Source organism: Triturus cristatus, chromosome 4_2, assembly GCF_964204655.1.
Source record: "Triturus cristatus chromosome 4_2, aTriCri1.1, whole genome shotgun sequence".
NCBI classification, from domain to species: domain Eukaryota; kingdom Metazoa; phylum Chordata; class Amphibia; order Caudata; family Salamandridae; genus Triturus; species Triturus cristatus.
In genome coordinates, this window is record NC_140586.1 from 132,742,594 (window position 1) to 132,762,817 (window position 20,224).

General features: G+C 43.9%; 1 protein-coding gene across 1 annotated transcript in view; it reads left to right on the top strand.

Annotated features, from left to right (window-relative positions):
- Positions 1-1,357: 1,357 nt before the first annotated feature.
- The window catches only part of CYP27B1 (cytochrome P450 family 27 subfamily B member 1), a 31,012-nt gene continuing 12,145 nt past the window's right edge, over positions 1,358-20,224 (top strand). Inside the window, exons 1-3 of the mRNA XM_085600803.1 lie at positions 1,358-1,580; positions 16,511-16,701; positions 19,453-19,649. Of these exons, the coding sequence (XP_085456929.1) occupies positions 1,389-1,580; positions 16,511-16,701; positions 19,453-19,649 (580 nt within the window). The 5' untranslated portion in view covers positions 1,358-1,388. The remainder of the gene's footprint in view (positions 1,581-16,510; positions 16,702-19,452; positions 19,650-20,224) is intronic.

Below are 20,224 nucleotides of genomic sequence, written 5' to 3' on the forward strand. Positions count from 1 at the left end.
ACCAGGCAGCGTCAGTGTGTGTGTGTGCTACAGTCAATCGGTTCTCATACCCAAGGGAGTAAACTTGGTCAGTAACATGGGGGGGCGGGGCCTTCAGATTTTCCAACGATCACGCTGGCAGATAATGTTAAAATACACTATAGGAGGGCAGGACCCATGAGAGAGGCTCAAGAGGCGGTGGAAAGGGAGAGGAATGCAGAAATTGCAGAAATTGGCAGGGGTACTAAGTGAGAAAACACACAGCATTCTGTAAACTTACCACATTTTTGGAAGACTTTAAAAAAAAAAGAGTAATGGGGAGATTGCATGTTTTTGTCTGCTTGTATGTAAAAATTCCTGGTGAAATCGGACAGTAACCACAACATACCCGATTAAAAGCACTTGCTTCTAACTAATTGCCAGAAAATAAAAGTATTAGAAAGGTGTTGGCCCTAAACAGTCCCTGAAGCTAAGCTACGACCCTACTCATACAGGACGGGCTACAGGGGAAACCGGCAAAATGCAGATTATTAACTCCATCAAACAAAAAATGAACAATCATAACACCCTTATCCTCCCCCCTCCCGAAAAAAACTGAATTAGTAACACATCCAAAATCCGGCACAACAGGCATTATTTGAAATGGAAACACAGAAATGCGTGTGATCACTGCCTGGGCGGTACTTAAAAGTAGAGAACCCCAGATTCTCAAGAGCGTGTACTCAGTACATGACAACTCATGTGACCAATTTTAAGTGCTTCCTGAAAGCTGAACAACGATGGCACTCCTGAAGTGTAAGGTTTATACTCCCCGCGGCTCAAAAATAAAAACTAGAGTGTAAAGTGTTATAGTGCTCATTAAAGCGCTCTAGTGCAATTGGGCAAAGTTCGTGCTATGTATCACTGCAAAAAAAATGCCCACAAAGCCGCCCCCGCCAACCAAACCTCCCCCAAATATAAAACGAGGGGTTTCCACTACTTGCCCAGCACCTCCGCCCTCCAAATGTTGTATTTATATATATATATTTATGCACCTCCATCCTCAGGGGAGAATATATTATAAAGTTCAACTGCATCAACAGAACCACTTCCCCGCCAGAGGCTTCCGCCCGCAGGTCAATGTCAGGCTCAGCCCACGTGGATCCCACTTCTTTGAGCACGCTCCCATCACTAGCTCCGTGGCCACGCCCACCCAGGCTTTCATTGGCTCGCCGCAGCCCGTCCCTTGTCACAATACCGGGCGCTCATTGGCGGGCCCTTCCGAGGGTGTGCGGGGGGTGTGGACGCTCCAGAAAGTTGTGCCAGCCTACAACTTTATTGTGAGAGACAGCATTATTATAAATACGGACAGCGGAGGCTGCCAAAATGCTGCTGGCAACCTGTACCTGGCACCCACCTGGGCGACAGTCATGGCTCAGTCCCTCAAGGCGTCCTTCTTTCTCAGGGGCTTCCCAGAGCTCTGGACCGAGTCCTTCCTCCGGGGCACCGAGAAGGTCATCAAAAGGCACAAGTCCCTGGCAGATGTGCCAGGACCCTCCACGCTCAGCTTCATCACTGATCTCTTCTGCAAGAAGGGGCTGTCGAGGCTGCACGAACTGCAGGTAAGACACAGCGCTGCATGCCAGCCGGTAGGATAGCTCAGTGGGTTACATCACCTGCTGCCGAAAGATCTGTTCCAGAGATCCGAACTTGCTCTATGTGGAATGTGAATGACTCACCTGATCTTGAGTTTTTCATAGTATTCTGGCACTTAGAGCTCCGCATTCACAAAGGAACACGCAAAAGCTACACGTCCCACATCAGAAAGATACAAAAAAAACCCAGATGTGATGGGCTATTCAATACCCTATGAAATATGCAAAGGTCTGCACTGTGGGCATCCTGCATCTCACAGTCAGAGTCTGACATAACAATTTGACATTACAGCCTCTAAAATCCATACCAAGTGTAATGCTGATTTGACCAACACCAACCAGATCTGTAGTATAAAGTTCAGTTAGACAATATGATTTTTGGTGAGTGTTATGAGGTATCACTTCAAAACCATCACAACTCCGGTCATAGCAGGCCGGCTCTAAGGTGTGTGATGTAAGCACAGGATGCAGTTGTGCATAGTTTAGTGAAAACTCGCGGCATGTATCACCAGTGGGCGCATCTGTACGCCTTACTGCTAGCGAAAAGACAGCCCTGTGCAAAATACTTATTCACAATCACGGATTTTGTTTCTTGGACTGAATGTGCTTCACGTGCATAACATAAAAACACACTGGTTCTACAAGGCACTACACAGTAGCTGCAACCCACGCAATTGGCTGTGTAGAATGACGTCTAAAGTCAGATTCTGTGTGGAAAAACATCTAAAATCAGATTCTGTGTAGAAGGACGTCTAAAATCAGATTCTCTGTGGAAAGACGTCTAAAGTCAGATTCTGTGTGGAAAGACGTCTAAAGTCAGATTTTGTGTGGAAAGACGTCTAAAATAAGATTCTGTGTAGAAAGACATCTAAAGTCAGATTCTGTTAGGAAAGACATCTAAAGTCAGATTCTGAGTGGAAAGACATCTAAAGTCAGATGCTGAGTGGAATGACATCTAAACTCAGATTCTGAGTGGAAAGACATCTTAAAACAGATTCTGTGTGGAAAGACATCTAAAGTCAGATTCTGTGTAGAAAGACATCTAAAGTCAGATTCTGTGTGGAAAGACATCTAAACTCAGATTCTGAGTGGAAAGACATCTTAAAACAGATTCTGTGTGGAAAGACATCTAAAGTCAGATTCTGTGTAGAAAGACATCTAAAGTCAGATTCTGTGTGGAAAGACATCTAAACTCAGATTCTGAGTGGAAAGACATCTTAAAACAGATCCTGTGTGGAAAGACATCTAAAGTCAGATTCTGTGTGGAAAGACATCTAAACTCAGATTCTGAGTGGAAAGACATCTTAAAACAGATTCTGTGTGGAAAGACATCTAAAGTCAGATTCTGTGTAGAAAGACATCTAAAGTCAGATTCTGTGTGGAAAGACATCTAAACTCAGATTCTGAGTGGAAAGACATCTTAAAACAGATCCTGTGTGGAAAGACATCTAAAGTCAGATTCTGTGTGGAAAGACATCTAAACTCAGATTCTGAGTGGAAAGACATCTTAAAACAGATTCTGTGTGGAAAGACATCTAAAGTCAGATTCTGTGTAGAAAGACATCTAAAGTCAGATTCTGTGTGGAAAGACATCTAAACTCAGATTCTGAGTGGAAAGACATCTTAAAACAGATCCTGTGTGGAAAGACATCTAAAGTCAGATTCTGTGTGGAAAGACATCTAAACTCAGATTCTGAGTGGAAAGACATCTTAAAACAGATTCTGTGTGGAAAGACATCTAAAGTCAGATTCTGTGTAGAAAGACATCTAAAGTCAGATTCTGTGTGGAAAGACATCTAAACTCAGATTCTGAGTGGAAAGACATCTTAAAACAGATCCTGTGTGGAAATACATCTAAAGTCAGATTCTGTGTGGAAAGACATCTAAACTCAGATGCTGAGTGGAAAGACATCTAAACTCAGATTCTGAGTGGAAAGACATCTTAAAACAGATTCTGTGTGGAAAGACATCTAAACTCAGATTCTGAGTGGAAAGACATCTTAAAACAGATTCTGTGTGGAAAGACATCTAAAATCAGATTCTGTGTGGAAAGACATCTAAAATCCGATTTTGCGTAAAAAGACATCTAAAGTCAGATTCTGTGTAGAAAGACATCTAAAATCTTATTCTGTGTGGAAAGACATCTAAAATCCGATTCTGCGTAAAAAGACATCTAAAATCAGTACATACAAAATTAAATGTATCTTGTTCAACCTTTGGCTTCCAGAGCGGACAATGTGTGCAATCTGAGAAACACATTTAATGAACAATGCACAGCTATGTAGAAAGCTCAGCAGCAGGCCCAAAGGCTCCCCTGATGACCCACTTTCTTATTATCGGAGCCGGTGCCGCACTACAGCAGTTCAATAAATATAGTGACCACTTATATGAAGAACACACCACAGACAAATTCAAATTCGAAATTTTATTTGATTCAGACCTCGACTGAGGTAAAAAAAAATACATAATATGAAATAGTTGTATTTATCCTTTTAGGACTGCTTTAAAACTCATTATAGGCATAGTAAATTACAGTTGACGAATAAAAATACATGAGTTTATGATTGTTTTAGCAAACACATTCATTTGGGGGAAATATGCACAGCACATTTAAATCTTGAGTTAAAATAGCATCCACAGACTGGATTGCCTGGGCGGCTAAAGCCATGGATGTTGCTAATACCCTTTTTATCTTCCTCGGACGGATGAAAGGCTGAGTTGGCCCTGCCAGGGTTTGAGCCTGGGACGCGAAGGTCTGTGGGCGGACGCTAAGCAAAGTTACCAGCATTGTAGGAATACATATATAGCAAAGTTGAGATTCCTTGCCAGGGTCTGCCAGCTTCCCCAATTGAAGATGCTACTGCAGAGAATACCTGACTAATGTTCGACATGTACAGAATACATTATCTAGATAAGATACAGCCACTGCTTGTGGCCTTCATGCATATGCCAAGGGACACATCAGACTCCATGACAGCTGGCTAAGCAAACTTTAGGTAGGGCACAAGATGGAGCCCCTGACAGAAGCAAAGTACTTTTAAAGGACATTCATTTAGGAACCCCAGTGAGCCGCAGCTCTCTTCTTATCACTGGACACAACTTCTAGCTAAATATCACTGTCTGCATCTTACTGCTGCACGTCATAGGGCGCTACCTATCACTGCGTATCACAGGCCGCAACTTATCACTGCGCATCACAGGCCGCAACTTATCACTGCGCATCACAGGCCGCAACCTACAGCTGCATATCACAGCCCACAGCTTATTGATGCATATCCCATTTCACAGCTTATTAATGCATCTCCCATTTCACAGCTTATTAATGCATCTCCCAGTTTGCAGTTTATTAATGCATATTAATGCAACTCCCAGTTCGCAGCTTCTTGATGCATCTCCCAGTCCGCAGCTTATTGATGCATCTCCCAGTCCGGAGCTTATTGATGCATCTCCCAGTTCACAGCTTATTGATGCATCTCCCAGTTCACAGCTTATTGATGCATCTCCCATTTCACAGCTTATTAACGCATCTCCCATTTCACAGCTTATTAATGCATCTACCAGTTCGCAGTTTATTAATGCATATTAATGCAACTCCCAGTTCGCAGCTTATTGATGCCTCTCCTAGTCCGCAGCTTATTGATGCATCTTCCAGTCCACAGCTTATTGATGCATCTCCCAGTCCACAGCTTATTGATGCATCTCCCAGTCCGCAGCTTATTGATGCATCTCCCATTTCACAGCTTATTAATGCATCTCCCATTTCAAAGCTTATTAATGCATCTCCCAGTTCGCAGTTTATTAATGCATATTAATGCAACTCCCAGTTCGCAGCTTATTGATGCATCTCCCAGCCTGCAGCTTATTGATGCATCTCCCAGTCCACAGCTTATTGATGCATCTCCCTGTCCGCAGCTTATTGATGCATCTCCCAGTCCGGAGCTTATTGATGCATCTCCCAGTTCACAGCTTATTGATGCATCTCCCATTTCACAGCTTATTAATGCATCTACCAGTTCGCAGTTTATTAATGCATATTAATGCAACTCCCAGTTCGCAGCTTATTGATGCCTCTCCTAGTCCGCAGCTTATTGATGCATCTCCCAGTCCACAGCTTATTGATGCATCTCCCAGTCCACAGCTTATTGATGCATCTCCCAGTCCGCAGCTTATTGATGCATCTCCCAGTCCGCAGCTTATTGATGCATCTCCCAGTCCGGAGCTTATTGGTGCATCTCCCAGTCCGCAGCTTATTGGTGCATATCCCAGTTCACAGCTTATTGATGCATCTCCCATTTCACAGCTTATTAATGCATCTCCCATTTCACAGCTTATTGATGCATCTCCCAGTCCACAGCTTATTGATGCATCTCCCAGTCCACAGCTTATTGATGCATCTCCCAGTCCACAGCTTATTAATGCATCTTTCAGTTCGCAGCTTATTGATGCATCTCCCAGTTCACAGCTTATTGATGCATCTCCCAGTCCGGAGCTTATTGATGCATCTCCCAGTTCACAGCTTATTGATGCATCTCCCAGTTCACAGCTTATTGATGCATCTCCCATTTCACAGCTTATTAATGCATCTCCCATTTCACAGCTTATTGATGCATCTCCCAGTTCACAGTTTATTAATGCATCTCACAGCCCACAGATTATTAATGCATCTTCCAGTTCACAGCTTATTAATGCATCTCCCAGTTCACAGTTTATTAATGCATCTCACAGCCCACAGATTATTAATGCATCTTCCAGTTCGCAGCTTATTGATGCATCTCCCAGTCCACAGCTTATTGATGCATCTCCCTGTCCGGAGCTTATTGATGCATCTCCCAGTTCACAGTTTATTGATGCATCTCCCATTTCACAGCTTATTAATGCATCTCCCATTTCACAGCTTATTGATGCATCTCCCAGTTCACAGCTTATTAATGCATCTCCCAGTTCACAGCTTATTAATGCATCTCCCAGTTCACAGTTTATTAATGCATCTCACAGCCCACAGATTATTAATGCATCTCCCAGTTCACAGATTATTAATGCATCTCCCAGTTCACAGCTTATTAATGCATCTCCCAGTTCACAGTTTAATAATGCATCTCACCGTACACAGCTCAATAATGCATCTCACAGTCCACAGCTTATAACTGAATGTCACAGTCCGCAGTGTACAGCAGTCTAATGCTCCCTACAGCTGACCGCTCCACATCACCATCTCTAGTGTACAGTTTAGCCACACACAATCCACAGTTTGTGGCTGCCCGGCGCAGTCCGCCTCTTACAGCTGCAAGTATGGGGGTATAGCTGCATATCTCAGTCCACAGCTCTGATCTGTGCCTCGAGGTTGTAACTGCACCCAGCTCATGGCTTTACATGTCCATCTACAGCTCATTGCTGCACATTACATTTTGCACATGTAATTGCACATTTCAGTTGACAAGTTGCATATGCACATCACACCCGTGTACAATGATAGATCGAAGCCCACAACTTGCAACTTAATATAACATCCCACACGTTGGCTTAGCTAAACACCATTGCAAAGCATAGTTCTGCACACCATAGACTGCAGGCTACAGGAGCACATGGAGTTTATAACTGCATGTCATAGCCTACAGCCGCGATCCCATATCGTCTACATCTTAGTTACACACCACTCCACAGCTCATGATTACACATTACAGCCTGCAACTGTACATGTGATGCACAGCTGCATAGCTCAGTCCATACCTTTTAGCATTGCATTGAGTTTATTTTTATTTTTCATTGAAGCAGTCATCCAAAGCATACTTTCCAAGACAAAGCAACAATTCCGAATTCAGGTTTCCGAAAGAAGACACAGGAATAAACTAGACATTTAAACTTCTAAATATCAAAAGCCGATTTTATGACCAATCTATAACAGATCCAATTTTATTTTTTCACAAGGTCTATGTAAATCTTGAAAACAACCACCAGACGAACAAACATGTTTTAAATGCTTTAAGTGGTATGAACTCTTAAACAGATTTGAGTTAAAATCGTTTTAAAAAGCTATGATGAATGGATTTAGCATCATAAATGTTTAAAGTTGATGATATGAGTTCTCTGTTAAATGTTTTAAAATCGTGTTTGTATATTTGTTGACCTCAGCCGAGGTCTATAGCAAATAAAATAAACGTACTTACTTGGAAACTTATTATACATTAAAAGTACAGTTGTGGGGTAGAGCTGAACAGATCCCATAGTGTGCGGCAACATGCTGCAGCAGATGTAAATGTACATCATAATATTTCGGGCATAGACCTAATATGTCACAGTGGCGGTCCACAGGAAAGTTCCCAAAAGTATGCACAGTGTAAACTTGCTAGAGTGGATACCTGCATGTAAATTATGGCTGTACATCGCAGCCTACAGCTCATTGCTGCATATTATGGCACGGGCCGGGAAGGGGATGCCTGATTCTGGGGAGGCCCGCGAGGAACGTCTTCAAAGGGCGGGGCCTCAGGAAGCCACAAAATTCCCACAAAAAGAGCCTGGCACCCGGGAAGGAGGGGGCAGGTGATTGGTCAGCTTGGGGTCAGCAGCAGGCGGTCAAGGCACTTGCAGCCTGGGTTGGCCCTGACGGCCACTCACTCCAATTACCGGTAGCATGTGTAGCCTGGGGCCACAAGCGCTAGACACCAAAGGAAGGGGGCGGTCACACAGGGGGCTGTGCTGGTAGTGCTGCAAGGAGTGTAGAGAACAACGCATCAGAGTGTGATCATTAGGTCTCGCCTGACCCAGCGTATGCGCTGGTCTGGCGAGACTTATTGAGAGGGCTCCAAAAAGTGCAACAAGGCCAGCCTAGAGCTACAGTGCATGTGCGCGGGCGCCGCGCTTTACCCCGATCACTTTCGCGGCCGCTTGGCATAGCCAATAGGTCTCGCTTTTGGGACCTTATAAGTATTTAGTTATGCAACTGTTGCATTGCTAAACACTTATAAGGTCCCAAAGGCGAGACCTATTGGCTATGCCAATGCTTGTTTTATAGATGCGATGCAGTGTAGAAATCATGGAGTGTGCGAATGACCATGGAAATGTGATATTTAGGTTTCTTGCTTTCAAATAAACTGCAGCTGTTATGCACCAGCTAAGACTCCGACTCTGATTACCCAGTAGAGGGGTGTAGATAAGGTGCACGAAGAAGGCTGCGGGTGGAGGGGGTCACTCGCACGTCTGGGAGGGGTTACAGTTAGCAGCATGGAAGTGCACATTTAAATCTACAATTCATAGCTTCACATCACAGTCCTGTTTCTTACTGTTGATGACAGTTGCCAACTTGCAGCTGAACATCTCAGTGTGCAGGGTGGCTGCACACGGCACACAGCTTCTGGCCGCACACCATTGTCTGCAGGTTACAGGAGCACGTGCAGTTTAAAGGGTATCTCATAATTTACAGTTTGCCGCTGAACATCGCAGTCTACAACGTAGCTGCATAACTCTCTCGGCTGAAGCTAGTTGGATCTTCATTCCTATGCCCCGCATACTCTCCTTATTTTTATGTCCCCTGCTGCTCAGCCAGTGTGAGGTAACAGAACTCTGATGTGTGCCTGGTTGAGAGAATGTCAGTTGGGGTGCCTGGGCAGAGCACGCAAGGATGCTGCTCCCAGTGGGACTTTGCTGCTTCTATCTTACCATCTTGTACTTGTACCCATATGACTCTTATCCTAAGGAATAGACCATCCTATCAACTATAATACTTGCTACCCTACTTTTTCATTTACCATAGAGCTTGTATCTGCACATCTTATTATGTTACAGGTCACCTCGTAGGATATAGGCCTCTGTCTAGAGTGGCACTGCAGGTGTAAAACAATGGCTTGGATGCTACCCAGACATCTTAGGATATAGGCCTCTGTCTAGAGTGGTACTGTGAGTGTAAAACAATGGCTTGGAATGCTACCCAGACATCTTAGGATGTAGGCCTCTGTCTAGAGTTGTACTGCACGTGTAAACCAATGGCTTGGAATGCTACCCAGACATCTTAGAATATAGGCCTCTGTCTAGAGTGGTACTGCGGGTGTAAAACAATGGCTTGGAATGCTACCCAGACATCTTAGGATGTAGGCCTCTGTCTAGAGTTCTACTGCACATGTAAACCAATGGCTTGGAATGCTACCCAGACACTTAGGATATAGGCCTCTGTCTATAGTGGTACTGTGAGTGTAAAACAATGGCTTGGAATGCTACCCAGACATCTTAGGATGTAGGCCTCTGTCTAGAGTTGTACTGCACGTGTAAACCAATGGCTTGGAATGCTACCCAGACATCTTAGGATATAGGCCTCTGTCTAGAGTGGTACTGTGAGTGTAAAACAATGGCTTTGAATGCTACCCAGACATCTTAGGATGTAGGCCTCTGTCTAGAGTTGTACTGCACGTGTAAACCAATGGCTTGGAATGCTACCCAGACATCTTAGAATATAGGCCTCTGTCTAGAGTGGTACTGCGGGTGTAAAACAATGGCTTGGAATGCTACCCAGACATCTTAGGATGTAGGCCTCTGTCTAGAGTTGTACTGCACATGTAAACCAATGGCTTGGAATGCTACCCAGACATCTTAGGATATAGACCTCTGTCTAGAGTGGTACTGTGGGTGAAAAACAATGGCTTTGAATGCTACCCAGACATCTTAGGATATAGGCCTCTGTCTAGAGTTGTACTGTGGGTGTAAACCAATGGCTTGGAATGCTACCCAGACACTTAGGATATAGGCCTCTGTCTAGAGTGGCACTGTGGGTGAAAAACAATGGCTTGGAATGCTACCCAGACATCTTAGGATATAGGCCTCTGTCTAGAGTGGTACTGTGGGTGTAAACCAATGGCTTGGAATGCTACCCAGGCACTTAGGATATAGGCCTCTGTCTAGAGTGGTACTGTGGGTGTAAACCAATGGCTTGGAATGCTACCCAGACACTTAGGATATAGGCCTCTGTCTAGAGTGGCACTGTGGGTGAAAAACAATGGCTTGGAATGCTACCCAGAGTGACTGGCAGTGGTTACACAGATTGCAAGCATTCCTTTCATCATCCTTTGTGTGTCAAATCATGATAGTGCCTTCTACTCGTTACCATACAAGGCAGCATTGTGAGTGCTTGATAACGGAGTAAGTTTTGGTATGAAGTTCCGTATTAAACCTGACCTTCATGCACACCTTGTATATTGGCAAGTTTGAAGACATCTGGCTTTTAATCGTTTGTCGTTTACTATTACCATTAACATGAACTATGTTTTGCAAAGTTACTGTAGTTAGCTCAGGGGGCTAATGCAGCTTCCACAGAAATGAGTAGGTAACCATTTGTCCCAGCAAGGTCTATTAACTCTTTCACCCTTCCAAGGCCAACACAATGAATAATATGGCTGTAAGAAACAATATATTTCATTTTTCATTGTGAATAAAGCCACCATCAATCCCCTTTGAATTCTGCAACAATCATCAAATGCTTGAAGTGTAAGATAAAGCTAATGTTTCCACAAAAACATGGTTAAGTAACCCGGCAGCAGGTCCCTTCTCCCAAATTGCAGGGCCTTCCAAAAACCACCCACAAAGCTAGGTTTGTTTAACTGGGTTATTTTTTGTAAAGTTGTTCATCACTGCCGTGTAAAAACTGGTGCCGACACTAGAAATGTTTTTATGTCTGTTTTGAGATGTGGATTATGTAGGCCTATGCGGAACTGCCAATTTCCTCAAATTCTATTCAAAATTTTAATTTGTATTGAATGAAAACCTAGCATCTTGCCAAAAATGTTAGGGCTACATGTATCAATATTGGAAATAGTGATTACCTAATTGCAATTTTCTGCGAATCACAATTAAGTTATCACTATTCCTAATGTATGAAACTCCATGAATTTCATTTAGTGATTCCTAGTAGGTCCAAAATCAACCTACCTCATGAATATAAATGAAGTAGGTTGCAATTTCCTACCCATTGGGAATCACTAAAATCATGGGGATGGTGCCCTGATGTGGTCAGCAGACCACCATGTCCGTGACTGCTTTTAAATAAAGCGATCCTTTTTTTTAAATGCAGCCCATTTTCCTTAGAGGAAAATGCCTTGTGTTTAAAAAAGAAAAATGAAAAGTTTTCTTTTCATTTTTTAAGGGCAGGCAGTGGTTGGTGAGACCACTTTCTCCTCTGAAAAAACATATTCGCTACCATTCCCAAAGGGGACCCCTTCTCATTTGCGAATGGGCTACCACCTACTTGAAGTAGGTGGTAAAATGCGAATGCTTTGTGACCGCATTTCGGTCACAAAGCATTCCTAGATACCGCTGTGATTCGCTATGAGGAGGGGACACCCTGAACCTGAATCGGTATGTATTCGCAATTCCAAATTGCCATTCAGTACCATGTTACCGAATCGCAAATTGCAATTCATACAAACCAAAATTCAATTTTACTGGTAGCAAACTGCACGATTCTGCGAATTGGGCCATTTGCGACCGGTAAAATGCATAGTTATCTGTGGGAAAATTAACCTAAGAATGACGTAAGGGCAGCAGCTATTTCCTACCCAGAGGAATGGGCCTAATCCTTCCCATGTGACATTAAGGAAGGAAATTTCATCCATGGTCCAGTTAGTTAAGCGGGCTGTGTAGATGTACAAACGACTACCCATGACGCAACCGTGAGGGATACATGACAATGACATCTACCCTGCTGGCCAGCAAGAGAATACTAAACACTATGTGGAAGCTGGGTGGGCTCCGCAAAACACTGCTGGAGGGTGCTCCTCTGTATGACTCCCCTCAAATCCAAAAACCACTGGGTGTGCCATCCATGTCAATGTGATCACGTCTTTCAGACGTTTCTATTGTTCTTTTAGTACACTGCCATCGCCAAAGAGTGGTGTCTGCTTGACAGGGCTGGCAAAAGAACTGTTCGTCCATCAGTGGCAGATTTGCCCTACTTATCTTCAAAATTAGAAAGGCCCAATTTGGGCCAGAAAATGTGTAGAGACACAAAAACCTGTAATTAAAATATATAGAATCAATTTCCACTGAAAATATCCCACAATTCACAGTGCGATGAGTAGCACTGAAGTCTCGTGGTACGTTTGGGGGAAAAAACCTTACATTTCACCTTGGCCCTAGAGACAGATTGGGTTTCCAGTCATTGAGCACAGCGATGAGCGATGCAGTTCCATTGTGTGTGTCCTCTGGCCTCAAAAACATAAATGAACAATGTCCAGCACCCAGGAAGTGGACAATAAAGTCAGTGCATCTCACAGGCAGCTCAGTTATTTCCTGCATATAAGTGATGATGTCTGCCAGTGAGACTATGGAACCTTTAGGACCAAAAATAGTTAACTTTCAAATACATTAACTACATACACAAATGTATAGTATTGCGGATTTATATAGCACTTATTACCTCTAGAGAGGCACTGAAATGTTGTGCAGACAGATAGGGCGCCCCTCAGTGGAGACCAGAATTAGTTCATAGTGTTAGTTGCAGGTGCTACAATTAGTTGTATATTATGCACCATTATTAGAGCTGATATACCCATTAGTTTCACACAATTTCTACTCTAGAAGAAAGTTAGTTGTGATGGTTTACAGGTATGTCAGTGTTTAGCTTGCAGCTGCTTAACAGACAGCCACAAGAAATAGCGGTTTGTGTGGTAGGAGTTGGGTGGGTTCTGGGTTTCTGGGCGCTGATACTTTTGTGGTTATTTGGAGGCCCCTGGATTGGGTTAGAGCTAGGACATAATAAAAGTGAAGTCCCCTGCGCAGTTTGAAACCCACTACAATACCACAGTCCAGGCGCCCAATGCTGCAAAGTAACAACTGTGGCATGACCGCGCAACCCTGGCCCCCTGGACAATGTGTCCACAAGCACCAGACCCGCAGTCTTCTCACCCGGACCCCAATATTGATCAAAGCCCGTGTGAGCAAAAACATATATTTTAACTGTACACTTAGTCTTAATCTATAGTTGAAATTCTTGTTTCAAAACTGAAAGGAAAAATGTGCATTTCAACTGACTTCATTCAAAGTGAATTACCTGAGAGCGTATGTTCACATAAAAAGCAGTGTAGTTGGGTAACTGATAGTTTAAAAACATTGTAGAGTCAGTGAAGAAATTAGCCATTATAGTAGTAATGACTAGCTACAGTGGTATGTTTATTGTAGGTTTTTAGGCGCCACTAAGGAAAATATCACTAGTTGTGATCTTTAATGACACTCTATCAGATGCGCTAGCTGTAACATTCATGCCTTTCCGGACCCTATGAACACTATACGGTTAGGATTGGGAAGATTTTGAATCCCTCGTGGGACGGAATTAAAACCACGATTTATAGGCTTCTATCTGAAAGGAAAGAGCCTTGAAAAAGTCGCGGGATATTTCCCTTTTGCGACGAAACACGTGTCGGCTGTTACTGTCCAAAGGAGATCTTTCAGCCTGGAGAGACACAGAATTTAAAAAAACAAGAAAACTTACATATGTCCAAGATATTTTGTGCTTACTTCTTCGCCTTAATTTCTGATCTAAAAGTTATTGTTTTGACGTGTGCTGGGGATTTGCTAATAGCCATTATAGTAGGGTAAACCTCAATCTTGAGTTCTTCTTAAATAACTTATTGGTATATTAAGCCCTTAAGGACAAGAACCACAGTTCCCCGTCTTCCTCTAAAGTATCGGACAACTATAATTATGCTGATACGTCATGTTGGCCTATTCTTGTGCGACTGGTGTCCAGTAGCAGCTAAAAACACAGCTGTAAGAATGCAAACATGGTGCACAGGTATCTCTTTTAGCAGGTAGGTCTTTGGTGGAACCTCAACAAAACCCTATAGGGCAGAGAGATCCTTTATACATGAAAGGAGAGGTGCAAACTCGCATTGAGACATTTAATAAACAAAAGGGTATCTACTCACTGAGATTAGGAAATTGAGAGAGAAGAGGGAAATAGTAGGTATATGAGTTGCCACTGGCCTCAGAGGCAGGAAGAGGAGAAAACCTATTTTTTATGTATAACCCTCACCCACTCTAGTAGTGGCATGCTTCATCATCGAGTTCATCCTGACTCCTACAAGCCAGGGTGGGCTCCACTGTATTCCAGGGAGCACTTAGGAAACAAATTGTCTTACTGTTTAGGTATCTCACCACTAGGCTTGGGATTGATTTTGGGTGACCAGCTGAACTTCACAGCAGATAGGGGATTTCAGTAGCATTGTTAGTCATATTTTACTTTGGGTGCATCTTTCAGCACACCCTTGCCTAGGTCTGAAGGCTAGTGTGGCAGTGATGTTAAAATACTACGACTGGCCTGTCCTAGGATGCTTGTGTCCTGTCCCAGGAACACCTGGCTTGGCAGTTCGGGCTGGACTGTTGCCATGAGCCACAGGGGCAGGACTGTTTTGCATATGGCCAGGTCTGAACTGGGTGGGCATGGTGAGCAAAAGAATGATGGATTTAACCCAGATCTCTTTACTGAGGGTGAATGTTTTGATTTGTTCTGCATTCCGTCCATCAATTGTGTGTCTTTTGCTTCCTCACCCTAAGTGCGCCGAGTAAGTCCAGACATGGGTCCTGGGCTCACTGTGCCACAAGATTAAAGCTATCCTGGCTGATGAGGGGTGAAACCCCGGAACCGGTCCAAGGATGCTTGTTTCCGGTCCAGGGAAGACCTGGCTTGCCAGTTAGGGCTGGGCTGTTCCCATGAGGCACAGGGTCAAGACTGATTTCCATATGGCCGGCTCTGAATTGGGGTGGCATGGTGAGCAAAATAATGGGTTTAACCCAGATCTTTTGACTGGGGGTGAATGTTTGATTTGTTCTGTATTTCGTCCATCAATTGTGTGTCTTTTTGGCCTGACAGTTCCAGCATTACTGGAGCTGCTGATGACATCACCTGGAAATCACAATGAGAAAGCTTTCAAGGCTAAATGTTAGCATAATGCAGAGCTAATAAGGCTACGCATCACTCAATTTCCGTCTCTTGTATTATGTCCTCCTCTTTCCTTTGCTTTGTGGTTGTCGGGCTTTACACTGGGAGAATTTATCATAGGAAAAGAATGACTAAAGGAACAGTAATGCAAAGAAAAACCACCCACGCCTGGCATGATGCAACCCTTGATCGTTGCAGGAAGCAGACGACAAACGAGAACACCCAGTCGATGGTTCCTGACATCATTTGTGGTCTGTAGTGCTAAAAAAAAGTCATTAAAACCACCAAAGGAACCAAGGGAAGTGTATGCTTTTTGAGCTGACTCATCAACCACAACTAAAGATAATTTGATGCGATATGAGATGTTGAGATGGACAGGGTCGGGAACAATACATAGTATTGATTTGATATATATATATATATAAACATTATCAGAGCTGGAGCGAAAACCAAAGACAGGCCTTGCAAAAATGTTAAAACCAGTCCTACACAGATGGGCGCCATGACTAGAATGGGGCAGAGGATATGGTTAAGTCACAGCAGCCCTTCCAGCTGTGAAAACAGGCCCCTAGCCGCAGCCTACCATAGAAATACCAAAAATGCAGAATGGATATGATTGTTTTACTGTCGCTAGCCGTGAGTATTGAACTAGGACATGATTTGTGAAAGCTGAAGATCTGCGTTAAAATTTCAATTTCTGCAGTTATCCAGACAGTGCCATTATGGGCAAAGCACTTTGTTGTCCAGTGATTCAGTGCCTTTACCAATGAAATTGAGAGAATTTACTGCTAAAGAAACTAGACATTTATGTACAGGCACATAAACATAGTCATAACGGCTTTGGTGCTATGTAGAAATAGTCAGTTGCTCCTAGAGACATCAGGGAGCCTTTTTTATGCAATTAGTTAATGCGAAACAACTTTTTTCCTGAAAATATTTGTATTGATTATTTTTTAAATGATGTGTCCTCTCTCTTTTCTAGCTGGAGGGAAAAGCTAAATTTGGCCCCGTTTGGAAGGCAAGCTTCGGCCCCATTTTGACTGTCCACGTCGCCGATCCGGCCTTGATTGAACAGGTCCTGAGGCAAGAGGGGAAGCACCCCATCCGCTCAGACCTCTCCTCCTGGAAGGACTACCGCCAGTGCCGGGGGCACGCGTACGGACTCCTCACTGCGTGAGTACGCCAGGATGCGCCATCTTGGGTTGTGCGTCGATTTGCAAACTGAGACCACGCATGACACACAGAGCCGAGCAACAACCAAATAACACTACACTAACAAGAGCATGGCAGGTGTTGGTGTAGCCCGTTGTGTTCACCACAAAAAAGGTCTCCAATACAGACAACCATAAGGTGGAAATTGCACGCTTGGTTCCTTGCCTGTTACCGGATTTTCAAATGAAAGGGGGGTCCAAAAGTATAATCAGTGATGCATTTTTGAAGACAAGAAACTAAAAAAATCTAACTGGGTTGTGTGGTTCTTTAGTGCTTTAAAGAATAAACTGAGACCCATTTTAAAATAAAAAATAAATGAGGGGCATATTATCATGCACGGCGTTAAAATTATTGCCACTAAAGCGGCAATAATGGGCTTGATAATATGCCGCAGTTTTACGGTATTAGGGAAGTATTATCAAGACAGGCGATAAATGGGCTTGATAATATGCTGCAGAGAATTCCTATAGAAGCCCATGTTGACACCAGAACATGGGCTTCTATGGGAATTCTCATTAAGCATATTATAAAGCCCATTATCGCCGCTTTAGCAGCAGTTTTCTGCCGCTAAAGCGGCAATAATTTTAACGCCGTTTCTTGATAATATGCCCCTATATTGTTAATTTGCATCCTTTTTAACACGGAAAGCGAGTTGTACCATCACACTAAGGGGCATCTTATCAAGAAAGGCGTTAAAATTATTGCCGCTTTAGCGGCAGAAAACTGCCGCTAAGGAGGCGATAATGGGCTTTATAATATGCTTAATGAAAATTCCCATAGAAGCCCATGTTCTGGTGTCAACATGGGCTTCTATTGGAATTCTCTGCGGCATATTATCAAGCCCATTTATCGCCTGTCTTGATAATATGCCCCTAATACCGTGAAATGTTTACTCGGGGAAGTTGAAATATAGCCCCTATTTCAGGGGCAGCTATCAGCTCTACACGTTCTACATGAACTGTTAAACGTGTTTACCTTAAAAAAACGGTGTTGATTTCGCTAAACGAAGGACAGCAAAGCATCGGTAAATAAATAAACATGGTAGGGTCGAAAACTAGAGAAAGACAACACATAAATGTAATACATGTTACACTCAGTGTGTTCCAATTGCCAGCTAGGGCCAGCTTTGCGGGCGGTGGGTGGGGCGAGGGGCTTCACACCTTCATTGTCTCACAGGTGTGGGACTCGTTTATGTCGCGTTTTCGCCAGTTTGGCCTTTTTACATCGCAGCCCTGGAGATGCAGCGCGAGACCCCAACCGCTATCTATCTCCAAGGTAGAGATGTAAGGGTCTCTCCATCACATTGTTGTGCAGGGGATAGGAGCTCCAGTTGCCTTACGTCACTGGCCACCACATCGGGGCTGCCGGACACCGCATCTGATTCACTTCCGGGAGGCCTGCTGCCGCAGTAACCCCGCTCTTCCGGCGCGCTGCCAGTTTGGCACCGGTGTATGGCCTCGGGAGGGCCAGTCTTCGGCTGCGTCACCCACAGCCCTACCCCTTCCGGCCCCTACCCGGAGTCTCTTGGCCGGGGCAACAGGGAAGATAGCGCCGTCGAGGCGTGCCTTCGTTTAGATTTGTAAAGAGATAGTCTGCCGCCCTGTGCAGTGGGTGACTCACAACTCGTTTACTCATCCCCTCTTCATCGGGCCCTGCACATGTTGTCACTAGTTCAGACATCAAAGTAGATCAGGATGTGAGTAATTCGTGGAGTACTGTGGGGCTGCAGGTTACCTAATTTAACGCGGTAGACGTTTAATCCCTCCTCACTTTAGGCCTTCTGGTGATCATCACAGATGTGCAGAGATGTCAGTTAGTTCCATGTCAGCTGTCGACCTCTGGCCTAAAAAATGCAGATGAAGTCATGTGTTTAAAGTGCAATCCCATTGAGGTTCATGGAGACTGAATACGTTTTAGAGGGTGACGTCGTTTTGAAAAGCGGGTGACTCCATTAACGTCAATGGCAGTATTTTGCTAGGTGAGTGAATAGATGTAAAATCAGTGCTGCAGAATGGAAAAATAGGAGTGCAGGTACCCTATGCCAGAGTACCTGCTTACTTCGAAGCCGTGCCGGTACGCTCCAATTAAAACTATTGCACCTGTGCTGAGAAGTGCAGGTACTTTCTCTCTCTAAATACAACGATTAGTCATTATTGCATTGGAACAAATTTGTATGCCTGTCACACTACAAAAAATATTCTCACGTTGTACATCAGCTGCTGTTGTTGCACAGCGACGTCTTTAAGACCTGGAAATAATCAGGATCTAAATGTACAAACCAGGATCTAAATGAACAAACACAACTCAATCTTTGCAAAGTCAAGAAAAAGTCAGCTTGAGGTTCTAAAACTTGGCAGGCCCATCCTGAACATGGCAACTTTTTGGTTTACACAGGCAAGCTGCTGCCAACTGTGTGGATCATACACATTTCCGCTCACCTGTAAGAACTTAAGCAGAGCTCTAGAACAGCTGATGGTAGCTTTCTTTTTTAAAGGCTACATCTGATGTCACACAAGTACTTTGATATGATAAAATAGGACCCCAATATAAATATATATCAGCACTGCATGTATTATTAAAAAAAATACAAAGTAGGGGCAGGAAATATAAAAAATAATCCGATTGCATAAACGGTGGGGCAGCTTGGTATCAAAGAACGAGGTGTCAGTGTTTATGTATTTTAAGTGCTATGTTCTGTGCTCCCTATTCCAGAGAGGGGGAGGAGTGGCAGAAACTGCGCAGCCTGCTGGGTAAGCACATGCTGAAGCCAAAGGAGGTTGAGGCCTACAGTGGGGTCCTGAACGACGTGGTTGGAGACCTGGTCAAGAAGCTGCAGCATCAGCGCAGCCAGAACGAGCGGCTAGTGGTCAAGGACATCTCCAGCGAGTTCTACAAGTTTGGATTGGAAGGTGGGACTTGTGGACGGGTTTGAGAATGGAAACAAAGAGGGAAACTGTGTGTGTGTCATGTGTTCCTCCACTCCCATGCACCATTCACTGCCATTATCAAGGAATGTGCGATGTAAGCATAGAGCCCTCTGTTGTGTCTTTGCAGGCACCGCGCTATCACAGTAAATAACTGTCTCGCTTTAACCCTTAACTTATAGAAGCCATTAATTAGTGTCCCATCCTCCATACATCCTGGGTCATTGCCCAAAGGCAGCCATTTTGAAAATGCATTTCCAGAATCTAGAGAAAGATGTCTTTGAAGGGCGTTGTCTCTTGCTGCACTTTTATGCTCCTTGACATGATGGTGCTTAGCAACGACAACAGCAAAGTGTGCTTCTCCAGGTTGGCTGTGAGTATGTACATTCAGTGGCTGACCTGAATCTCAAGGGTAGTGTTTTGTGCAGCAACTGAACAGTATCATTTGGTTTTTATCAAGTATAGAGACTTGTGGTAGGGTAGTTGTGTCTTTACACTTATTGATGTGCTTACTAGTGTGGGTTTAAAAACCCCAACTATGTGTACAGTGCTATGCATTC